Source organism: Neoarius graeffei, chromosome 6 (assembly GCF_027579695.1).
Source record: "Neoarius graeffei isolate fNeoGra1 chromosome 6, fNeoGra1.pri, whole genome shotgun sequence".
NCBI classification, from domain to species: Eukaryota; Metazoa; Chordata; class Actinopteri; order Siluriformes; family Ariidae; genus Neoarius; species Neoarius graeffei.
In genome coordinates this window covers 23,461,371-23,474,110 of record NC_083574.1, presented here as the reverse complement: position 1 = coordinate 23,474,110, position 12,740 = coordinate 23,461,371, and the positions used below count along the sequence as shown (strand labels likewise).

The 12,740-nt window shown below is 40.9% G+C and overlaps 1 protein-coding gene across 1 annotated transcript in view; it reads right to left on the bottom strand.

Annotated features, from left to right (window-relative positions):
* The window catches only part of myo7aa (myosin VIIAa), a 233,156-nt gene that overhangs the window by 165,291 nt on the left and 55,125 nt on the right, over positions 1-12,740 (bottom strand). Inside the window, exons 7-9 of the mRNA XM_060924322.1 lie at positions 7,217-7,330; positions 6,794-6,947; positions 4,642-4,718 (exon numbers count right to left, since the gene is read on the bottom strand). Of these exons, the coding sequence (XP_060780305.1) occupies positions 4,642-4,718; positions 6,794-6,947; positions 7,217-7,330 (345 nt within the window). The remainder of the gene's footprint in view (positions 1-4,641; positions 4,719-6,793; positions 6,948-7,216; positions 7,331-12,740) is intronic.

Here is a 12,740-nt window from a genome sequence, read left to right as displayed (position 1 = left end):
TTAGCCCTTGATGCTGTTGAGTGCCTGCCAGTCGGGAGAATTAGACACAGAGCTGACCGTAGAAGATCTCAGCAAGGCCATCGACAACTTGGCCATAGGCAAAGCCCCAGGCAGTGACAGGATCCCCCTCCCAGACCTGATTAAGCATTGCAAGACTGCCCTCCTTCTTCCTTTACATGATGTCCTATGTCAGTGCTGGCAAGAAGGAGCTGTACCGCAAGACATGAGGGACGCTAAGATCATTACCCTCTACAAGAACAAAGGCAACAGAAGTGATTGCAACAACTACAGAGGCATCTCCCTGCTCAGCATTGTAGGCAAGATATTCACTCAGGTCATCTTGCTTCATTTGCAGAAGCTGGCCGAATGTGTCTACCCAGAGTCACAGTGCGGATTTCACACCGATAAGTCAATGGTGGACATGGTCTTCTCCCTCCATCAACTCCAGAAGAAATGTAGAGAACAGTGGATGCCCCAGTATGTTGCCTTTATCGACCTCACTAAAGCCTTCGACCTGGTCAGCAGAGACGACCTTTTCAAGATTCTTCCGAAAATCAGCTGCCCACCAAAACTGCAGAGCCTGAAGGGGACAGTACAGTTCAATGGCAGCTTTCAGTGCCTTTTGACATATGCAATGGAGTGAAACAAGGCTGCATCCTTACTCCAACACTCTTTTTGGGATTTTCTTTGCTGTTCTGCTAAAGCATGCCTTCGGCACAGCAACAGAGGGAATCTACCTGGGGACCAGATCAGATGGCAGGGTCTTCAATCTCGCCTGCCTCAGAGCAAAGACAAAGGTTTGTATAGCCCTTATCAGAGGCATGCTGTTTTCCGATGACACAGCAGTTGCAATCCACACACAGCATGAACTGCAGTTGCTGATGGACAGATTCTCTCAGGCTTGTAAAGACTTTGGCCTGACCATCAGTCTGAAGAAAACTAATGTCCTGGGGCAAGATACAGTGGAACCACCTGTCATCACCATTGACAACTATGAGCTTGATGCCGTCCACCAGTTTACATACCTTGGCTCCACCATCACAAACAACCTCTCCTTGGACACTGAGATCAACAAGAGGATTGGGAAAGCAGCTACAACACTCGCACGCCTCACCACTAGAGTGTGGATGAACCCCAAGCTGACCAAAAAGACCAAGATGGCAGTGTACAACGGCTGCATTATCAGCACACTGCTGTACAACAGCGAGATTTGGACCACATATGCCAGGCAGACAAAAAGACTCAACGTCTTCCATCTGCGAAGTATCTGCCGCATCCTGGGCATATCGTGGCAAGACAAAGTGCCCAACACCGAGGTCCTGTCCCTAGCTGGCCTTCCCAGCATGTACACCCTCCTCAGGTGGGAGACCTGAGGAGGGTGTACAGACTGCATTGGCTGGGCCATGTGCACAGCATGAAAGGTGGGCGCATCCCAAAAGGCCTCCTCTATGGAGAACTGGCAGTCAGAAGGCGAAGCACAGGATGCCCACAGCTGCAATACAAGGATGTCTGCAAGAGAGACACGCAAGCACTTGACATCAACATTGAGACCTGGGAGGACCTTGCAGCTCCACAAGGTGGAGGCGCACCCTGAACCAACACCTCAAGATAGGGGAAGAAAAGCTGATGAACGCTACAGCAGAAAAGCGAGCATGCAGTAAGGAGAGCAACAACTCCAACAGACCAGAGACCATCTACATATGTGACCTATGCGATAGAGACTGTCACTCCCGCATAGGCCTCTACAGCTACAAGAGGCGCTGTTCCATTCGAGCAGATAGCCAGGATTAGGATGTGATCCCATGGTCAATCATGACTGACAGAGGCCTGCTGATAAATAAGACCTAAAACATCATCAGATTTTCACACAAGTCCTAAAAGTAGATAAACAGAACCCAGTTAACAAATGAGACAAAAATATTATACTTGGTCATTTACTTATTGAGGAAAATGATCCAATATTACATATCTGTGAGTGGCTAAAGTATGTGAACCTCTAGGATTAGCAGTTAATTTGAAGATGAAATTAGAGTCAGGTGTTTTCAATCAATGGGATGAGTGGGCACCCTGTTTTATTTAAAGAACAGGGATCTATCAAAGTCTGATCTTCACAACACATTTGTGGAACTGTATCATGGTACGAACAAAGGTGATTTCTGAGGACCTCAGAAAAAGCATTGTTGATGCTCATCAGGCTGGAAAAGGTTACAAAACCATCTCTAAAGAGTTTGGACTCTACCAATCCACAGTCAGACAGATTATGTACAAATGGAGGAAATTCAAGACCATTGTTACCATCTCCAGGAGTGGTCGACCAACAAAGATCACTCCAAGAGCAAGGCATGTAATAGTTGCTGAGGTCACAAAGGACCCCAGGGTAACTTCTAAGCAACTGAAGGCCTCTCCCACATTGGCTAATGTTAATGTTCATGAGTCCACCATCAGGAGAACACTGAACAACAATGGTGTACATGGCAGGGTTGCAAGGAGAAAGCCACTGCTCTCCAAAAATAACATTGCTGCTCATCTGTAGTTTGCTAAAGATCACGTGGACAAGCCAGAAGGCTATTGGAAAAACATTTTGTGGACGGATGAGACCAAAATAGAACTTTTTGGTTTAAATTAGCAGCGTTATGTTTGGAGGAAGGAAAAGACTGCATTCCAGCATAAGAACCTTATCCCATCTGTGAAACATGGCGGTGGTAGTATCATGGTTTGGGCCTGTTTTGCTGCATCTGGGCCAGGACAGCTTGCCATCATTGATGGTACAATGAATTTTGAATTATACCAGCAAATTCTAAAGGAAAATGTCAGGACATCTGTCCATGAACTGAATCTCAAGAGAAGGTGGGTCATGCAGCAAGACAACGACCCTAAGCACACAAGTCGTTCTACCAAGGAATGGTTAAAGAAGAATAAAGTTAATGTTTTGGAATGGCCAAGTCAAAGTCCTGACCTTAATCCAATCGAAATGTTGTGGAAGGACCTGAAGCGAGCAGTTCATGTGAGGAAATCCACCAACATCCTAGAGTTGAAGCTGTTCTGTATGGAGGAATGGGCTAAAATTCCTCCAAGCTGGTGTGCAGGACTGATCAACAGTTACCGGAAACGTTTAGTTGTGGTTACTGCTACACAAGGGGGTCACACCAGATACTGAAAGCAAAGGTTCACATACTTTTGCCACTCACAAATATGTAATATTGGATCATTTTCCTCAATAAATAAATGATCAAGTATAATATTTTTGTCTCATTTGTTTAACTGGGTTCTCTTTATCTACTTTTAGGACTTGTGTGAAAATCTGATGTTGTTTTAGGTCATATTTATGCAGAAATATAGAAAATTCTAAAGGGTTCACAAACTTTCAAGCACCACTGTAACATGTGTGTGTGTATATAATGTGTGTATATATATATATATATATATATATATATATATATATATATATATATATATATGGGGCGGCACGGTGGTGTAGTGGTTAGCGCTGTCGCCTCACAGCAAGAAGGTCCTGGGTTCGAGCCCCGGGGCCGGCGAGGGCCTTTCTGTGTGGAGTTTGCATGTTCTCCCCGTGTCCGCGTGGGTTTCCTCCGGATGCTCCGGTTTCCCCCACAGTCCAAAGACATGCAGGTTAGGTTAATTGGTGACTCTAAATTGACCGTAGGTGTGAATGTGAGTGTGAATGGTTGTCTGTGTCTATGTGTCAGCCCTGTGATGACCTGGCGACTTGTCCAGGGTGTACCCCGCCTTTCGCCCGTAGTCAGCTGGGATAGGCTCCAGCTTGCCTGCGACCCTGTAGAAGGATAAAGCGGCTAGAGAAGATGAGATGAGATGAGATATATATATATATATATAAAAGATGTCTAAAATAGACCAAAAATGGCTTAAAATATGTACACCAAAAATGGCTTAAAAATAATTAAATGAAATGTTTCAACGTTAAAAAAAAAAACTATAAACAGCAGTAAGCCATAATAAATGAAACAAAGTCAATATTTGGTGTGAGACGACCCTTTGTTTAAAAAAAAAAAATAGTAGTTTCAGGTACAATGAGTGCAGTTTTATAAGGAAATGAGCTGTAGGTTTTACTGAGCATCTTGTAGAACCAGCCACAGTTCTTCTGGATACTTTGACTGTCACACTTGCTTCTTAATTTTGCAGCAAAACCCAATAGCCTTCATTATGTTTTCTTTTTTAATCTGAAAAGTGCTCCCTTATGTAATATGCTGCTCAGACACAAACTTTTTTTTTTTCTAACATTTAATTTTGTGCTGGAAAATGAATGTTTGAAACTCTAAAATGTTTTTGCAGTGACTCGATTATGTACAGTAGAAGTCAAAATAGAAATCTATAACAAACTTTGTATGAAAGAAATAGGGTGCCCAAGACTTTTGCACATTACTGTATAATATATGTATATATCTTCAGTTATCAAGATAATATACTGAACATTTCATTCAAATGGTGAATAGTACAATGAAAACAGCATAGAGGAAAATAGGAACAACCTGAGTGCAACTGAGAAAAAAGGAATATATCCTGCTTCGAGTTACAGTAGAAAATATACAAAATACAGGTAAAAGAGTCCAAACCAAAACCAATTTTTTTCTATATGTAATGCAATAAATATAAAAAAGTTACCGCTAACAGCTTTGCAGCGATGGAAAGCTCAGCGGATCGCACCACCTCACAGGCATCCAGGTTATCATATGTGCGGGCTGGACAGAAAAAATGTTATATTCAATACATTTGTTAGTATATAAGCTTTTGTTTTGAGTAACAATCTCTTGAATTTAGATATCACTGTACATGTGCTTATAATTCTGTACTATGTACTTGTAACGATGCATTGTAATAAAACGTATGAACTTCAATGTTTCCTCATAAAGCTCTAATACAGTATTACTTTACTGTGTTGGACTTGGCAGGAAAATGTGTTCGCATACATAATTTGCCTTGTCAGATATGTAGAACATCATGTCCCAACAAAGATGTCTAACTCCACTGTGGCAGACACCAATTCAGGACAGAAAGAGAGAGTGAAAGAGGGAAAGAATCATTATAGTCAAAAAGGAAAATGGTTTCAGCTTTGAAGAAGTTCAGATGATTTTTATTGTTATTCAGTTGCAGTTATTTTAGATAAAGAGATAATGATACCGGATTAGTGAATAATCAGTTGCATTTGGAGTGTTTTTGTCTATTTTATTATTTCATATCCCATCTGATAATACTGTTTATTCTATCCACATTCACTGGATAAGAGCATTATGGATGATGCCAGTCACCCTCTGCACACCGTCATCAGCAACCAGAGGAGCCTGTTCAGTGACAGAATGCTCCTTCCCAAGTGCAGGACGAACAGACTCAAAAACTCCTTTGTCCCTCATGCCATCAGACTGTACAACTCCTCTCTGGGGGGGAGGAGGGGTAACAGGAGGACAGAGGATGGGAAGGAGCAGTAGCCTAGCCTAACAATAAGCAATACTGGACAATGTGCAATATAATGTGCAATATAAAGTGCAATATCTTTCCTGCTTCCCCTGCCACACACACACACTTACCCTAGCCCCACTTCTCCCCCCCTTCCTCTCTTCCCCATATCTTATTCTTTTATATTTGAATATGTAAATACTTAATTTATTTGAATTTATCTAGAAGTTTTTCTCGATTTCTTTTCTCTGTTTATCTGTAATGATGCTGCTGGAATCTTAATTTCCCTGAGGGAACCCTCCCAAAGGGATCAATAAAGTTTTATCTAATCTAATCTAATCTAATCTAATCTAATCTAATCTAATCTAATCTAATCTAATCTAATCTAATCTAAAGAGCAATCGCACACTCTGATTGGCTACTCTACTACTAGGTTATCAGCTCATATACCGTGAGTAGAAAAAAACCAAATGACGGCGTGTGTTGCTGAACCAACCAAGGACGAAATAAAAACTCTACTCGAAAACAAAACCCCAAAATTGTTGTAAGTATTTAAAAGAAACAGAAATAGCTAAAAGAATATCGTTTTTTTTCACCCAATACCGCCTGTTCCACACTCCAGCCCAGTTGGTGGCAGTAATGCACCTTTAAGTTGGTTTGCCAACCGCCAAAAAACCCTAAAGAAGAAGAAAAAGAAAACCCCCAAAAAGACAAAAAAAAAAGCAACAAAATTTGGAATTTTGATGGTATTTGATGGTAGGAACATATTTTTAAAAATTTTTCAAGAATTATTATTATAGCATTTTTCACAAATTGCTACCGTCATTTCACCGGTTTGTTTACATTCTAAGTGGAAATGATTTTGTCTGACTTTTTGTATAAAGTTTTTATTTATCTCATCTCATTATCTCTAGCCGCTTTATTCTGTTCTACAGGGTCGCAGGCAAGCTGGAGCCTATCCCAGCTGACTACGGGCGAAAGGCGGGGTACACCCTGGACAAGTCACCAGACAACCATTCACACTCACATTCACACCTATGGTCAATTTAGAGTCACCAGTTAACCTAACCTGCATGTCTTTGGACTGTGGGGGAAACCGGAGCACCCGGAGGAAACCCACGCGGACACGGGGAGAACATGCAAACTCCACACAGAAAGGCCCTCGCTGGCCACGGGGCTCGAACCCAGACCTTCTTGCTGTGAGGCGACAGCACTAACCACTACACCACCGTGCCGCCTGCAACACAACTAATATTACAAATTAATCTTTTGCAAGTGACAATTTATCATATTATCATATCTCCCAGCATCCAAGATCCTTAGCATCATTCTGCCTCTGTGTGTGTGCACGTGTGCACGTCACCTTCATATTTGAGGTTGCCCATATGCAGAATGGAGGCCAACAGTTTAGAGATCTCCCAGTTCTCTGTGTCTGTAAACATGAGCACCTTCATGGCTGAACAGATGTTGGAATACTCCTTCTGGTCATCACGGCCATCACACACAGTGCATTTTCCCTGAAGGGAAGGGTAGGGAAACAGAGAACAGACTCTCTATAAGTGGACGTTTCTTTTTTATTACCATCGCCCATTATTACTTACTCAGAGTTGAAAACTCCTTTGTCTCCTTTTCCCCAGCCCTGACCCTTCCTCTAAATTCTATCCATTCATTTTTCAAAGGTTAAAGTAAAAATGTCCAATGTAGTCAAGATATGATCTTTCTGCATGTGTGAATGAGAAAATCAGTCATGGTACAGTCATAGCACCAATATAATATCTTCACTTACAATAGTGAGGTAGGTGTAATCTGTTGCTTTGCCCAGGCCAAGTTTCTTCTTCTGGTCTGAAGTCATGCCTTTCAGCATACAATAAAAAATATGGTAGTTCCTCTCATCCTGGGCCTTGTAAAGAGAGAGGAAAAACAACAGTCAGCATCTGAACTGGAATAGTTTGAGCAGAAAAATAAACTTAAATAAGAAGAACAACTCCTGAACGTCTACAACTCCTGAACTTTTACAGATTGATGCAGGAAGGTCTAACTGCTGAGCTTGTTTCTTTGTTTCAATTTGCAGAACTTAATTTGATTCAACTCCTGAACTTCTACAGTTCCTCAACCTCAGCTACATCATTCAAGTTCATTATTGGTCTCAATTATGCCCGATGCCCTGTGGAAAAGTCTGACAAGCGTTCTATCTAATGTGACTGAGTAAGATAGGGAACTATCTTTCAAAAGAACAATGTCTTTCACAAAGGCCATAAAATGTTTATATTATTAAAATTAATTAAATAATTATTTTTTTGGGAGACTCCAGAAGAGAGATAGTGTCCTATGCATGCCAAAGCACATTTATGATTGTAATGTAAGATTTTCTTGGATACAATGTAATGTTAGATTTTTTTATTATTTTTTAGCAATTTTGTTAATGATTATGACTTTATCATTTATAAACATGACTTAAAATTCCACACAGGAGTCACGTGGGACCGCTGAGGGAGATGGTCGCCTAGAAATTTCCTCTCTGCAGAAAACTCCTAATTTTAATGTATATTTGGCAGTTTACGCCCTATTATGTCTGATAACGATATGCAAGGTGTAATGCAACACATCTGAGTACTTAGACATGCATATTCGCGTTTTTCTTCACTCTCATGGCAGCTTCGTCAAGACCTAGTAGAACTGCTAAGCAAAACGCTAACATGGCTAGTGGTGCTACATCCAGAATGACATCGACTACTGCTGGCGCTGCCAGCCTTGCAACAGATGCCATAGTGGGACTTCAGGCTACTCTGGAAAAGACTATGCACAAGATGGCTCAGGTTAGCAGTATACTTAAAGAGTTACAAGAGGATGTGTCGAGTGTTAAGTCAGCACAAGCTAAAACTAGCATGGACATTACCACCATATTTGAGAGGCTGGAGGAGGCAGACGGTCGATTTATGGCCATAGAGACGGAAAATGCCCGACTGGCCTCTGAATTACAGAAAAGAGTGAAGCACTGTGAAGAGTTACAGAGGGCTATTCAAGAGGCAGAAAACAGGGATAGATGCCTGAATTTGCAGTTAGTTGGACTAAAGGAAAGTCAGGGTGAAAATCTGAGACTACAATCTCATCAACTTATTGAAGTTTTGGAGGTGAAGCTAGCCGACAATGAGGTACAGCGCGCTTATCGACCTGGTCCACCATTGACGGAGGATCGGTCCTCTCCACGACCAGTTGTTCTATAATTACATTCACTGCTAGAGAGGGATCGGGTGATGGCCGCTGTTAAGGCAAAATACAAGCATAAAACAGCGCTAGAATGGAAAGGCTCCAAGATTTCATTCTTTCCGGATGTAACAAAAGCTGTGGCCGACAAGCGGAGGAAATTTACTGATGTTCGGAAGAAACTCCATGCAATGGACATTCGATTTATGCTTGCTTATCCGGCAAGGCTCTTCTTCACTTGGAAGGGGAAGAAGATGATTTTTGAAGATCACAAGAAAGCGCTACAGTTCCTTGAGAAGGAGACAGATGGTTCAGACTGACTGTGGGTAGGCTGATTCCAAGCTAAGTGATAGCATTCCACTAGCAATCTACTTGTTGGACGTTTTATGTAAGGAAGGATTCTTTATTCTCTCTGCCTCTCTTTAATTGGCCCACTAGCATCTGTCAAAGTAATTCTTGAATATGTTGATATCATAATTTACCTTGCATCATTTACATAATTATGATAAATGTTTTGGTTTAAGGCAACTTTAGCCTACTTTATATGGGTGAATTCTGTTGTATAGGGCTTGAATGTCTTATTGGACATAGGAGGACTGGTTGGTAACCATTGTTTAGGCGCCCCATGGACCAGGTAAAGGGTGGGGTTTCCCCCATAAAGAGGAAGGGACAGATTTTGTGGGGGATCAGGGGTGAAGATGGGGGTTTGGTAATGTTATTTACCCCAGTTTTAGGGGCTTGTTCAGGTGTGATTGTGCCGTTGTTCAAGAGATTATGGGCCTCTGTTGTGTTTTTATATTAAGTATTATTATTTGGTTTTTTTGTTTTTTATTTTCCTTCTTTATCTTCATGTGGGTGGTGGCATTATACTGGTATGGGAGATGATATGAGCGCACAAGGGAACAGTACCAATTATATAAAAGTAATTTCATGGAACATAAATGGGACACAGAATCTTACTAAGCTGAAGAAATGCTTGCTTTATCTTAAGGCAAGGCAGGCAGATATTGTGCTTCTCCAAGAGACTCATATGAGGAAATCGGAGGCAATGAAACTTCGTAGGGGATGGGTAGGACATGTCTTTCATAGTTCATTTGATAGTAGTAAAAGAGGGGTTGCAATTCTTGTGCATAAAAAGCTGAAGTTTGTTTTGCTTAAGGAGCATAAGGACGAAGAAGGGAGGATTGTTTGTATTGAAACTGTAATTAATGGGAGCAGGATCAATCTATGTAATGTTTATGCGCCTAATGAGGACAATCCAGTTTTTTTTCATAAAGTCAATAAGCTCTTGGGATCATTCGAGGACGGGTGCTTAATACTTGGCGGGGACTTTAATCAGACCCTAGACCCTGTATTGGATAAGTCTAGATATTCTCCTGCACCATCTAAGGGCAGACTGGCATTGTATCAACTCCAGGAAGACATTGGGATTGTTGATATTTGGAGATTAACTAATCCTAATAAGAGGGAATATACCTATTACTCACAATCATAAATCATACAGCAGAATTGATTATTTTCTAATTTCTAAAAACCTGATTGAATTGGTACAGGATGCTACAATAGGTGTAATAGCATTAACGGACCATGCTACTGTTGAGCTCTACATTTCTACTTCCTTTGAGAACATCAAAAGCAATAGGTGGAGACTTAATACATGAAGAAATGCTTGCTTTATCTTAAGGCAAGGCAGGCAGATATTGTGCTTCTCCAAGAGACTCATATGAGGAAATCAGAGGCAATGAAACTTTGTAGGGGATGGGTAGGACATGTCTTTCATAGTTCATTTGATAGTAGTAAAAGAGGGGTTGCAATTCTTGTGCATAAAAAGCTGAAGTTTGTTTTGCTTAAGGAGCATAAGGACGAACACAAGACACTGTGTTTAAACAGACACTTTCAGAAGATCTTAAAAGCTTCTTTCATGTTAATATTGGTTCTACCCCTAAAATAGGCACAGTGTGGGAGGCTTCTAAGGCCTTTATCAGAGGCAAAATTATTGCTCATGCATCCAGAATGAAGAAATGTGATAGGGAGACAATAAAAGGACTGGAGGATAAGATAATGCATAAAGAGAGAGAACTGTCAGAGAACTACAGTGAAGACTTATTGAAACAGGTGTGTGAACTGAAGTACAGTCTTAACTACATTTACAGTAAGAAGGCTGAGTATGCCATGTTTAGACTTAAATCCAGCTTTTACGAAAGTGGAGAGAAAGCAGGCAAACTACTAGCAAGGCAATTAAAAAAGCAGGAGACTGCATCTGTGATACCATGTGTTAAAGCTAGTAATGGAAAAATGGTCACTTCAGCCAAAGAAATTAACCAAGTATTTATGGACTTTTATAAAACCCTTTACACATCAGATACTGTCATTAGCTTTGAAAAATTGAAAAGGTGGTTTTCCAGTACCAAACTCCCAAGTCTGTCACCAGAGCAAGTGCTGCATTTGGAAACTCCTGTTAGTGAAGGGGAGGTGAGAAAGGCCATTCAATCAATGCAGTCAGGCAAAACTCCAGGGTTAGACGGCTTCCCTGTTGAATATTACAAGCTGTATATTGATATTTTGGCTCCTGTATTAGCACAGGTGTATTCTGAATCAGTCGGTCATTTGCCTAGCACTCTTAATGAATCAGTAATTTCTGTGATTCTTAAGAAGGGTAAGGATTCTACAGATCCAGCCAGCTACCGCCCCATTAGCCTGCTTAATGTAGACCATAAAATTCTCACTAAAGTTTTGGCCATGCGCCTTGAGAATATTGTTCCATTTATTATAGATCCAGATCAGGTGGGATTTGTAAAAGGCAGGTCTTCCTCTGACAATTTAAGACGTCTGCTCCATTTGATGTGGCAAAGCAGGGAGGCTGATAAATCTATTGCCGCCTTCTCTTTAGATGCAGAGAAGGCGTTTGATAGAGTGGAGTGGGAGTTCCTGATTCATGTACTGAAGAGCTTTGGATTCAGGTCAGGATTCATTCAATGGATACAGTTGATATATGCGGAACCAAAGGCATCAGTTCTGACCAATGGCATAGTCTCACCCTTTTTCAATGTATCTAGAGGTGCGAAACAGGGAAATCCCCTTTCTCCACTGTTATTTATTTTATTTCTAGAGCCACTTGCTATAGCTATCAGATCAGACACAAGCATACAGGGTGTAAGAGCAGGAGGAAGGGAGCATAAACTGTTTCTCTACACCGATGATATTCTTTGGTTATCTGTGGATCCTGCTGCTTCAGCTCCTAGGTTCTTCAGAATTATGGAAGCTTTTTCTGAAATATCAGGTTACAAGATTAATTTAAATAAGTCTGAGGTAATGCCAGTGTCAAGGGCCTGTTGCCCAGTATTAAACAGTACACTCCAGTTTAAGTGGATAGAGTCTGGGATGCAGTATCTTGGGATTTATCTCACTCCAGACGTTAAAGATATGGTGCAAACAAATTTTTTCCCATTGCTTCAGCGTATAAAGACTAACTTGGAAAAGCGGAAACTGATTAATCTTAGCCTATGGGGAAAAGTTAATACTGTTAAAATGATGGTTGCGCCACAGGTAAATTACGTATCTATGATGGTGCCATTAACTGTTCCAGATTCTTTCTTTAAACAGTATAATCAAATAATTAGAGATTTTCTTTGGAACGGAAAGAAACCCCGTTTAAAACTTGATCAGTTATTTACTACTAGAAGCAAAGGGGGACTGGGTTTACCTAATGTGGAGTTATACAAAATATCTTTTGAAGTGTTCAAACTCTCTAAACACTGGTGTGATGGAAGTTCAAGTCTGGGATGGATAGACAGAGAGGGAACTGGTATTTCCATCTGGGCCAATTGAAGCTCTGTCACAAACCCTTCAGAAAAAGAATCAGTCAGACCCAATTCTGCAGTGCTCCAGAGAGATCTGGGCAAAAGTACACAAGTTATTGCATATATCCCAGTATGAGCAAATGTACTCCTCCATTTGGAATAACCCCTCTATTAAGGTTGGGAGGGAATCTTTTGTATGGACCACCTGGCTAAACAAAAACATTAATAGAATCAGTGACCTGTATGCGGATGGTGAGTTAAAACAAAAATTTAATTTAGTGGATAAACAGACTTCTGGAAGTATTT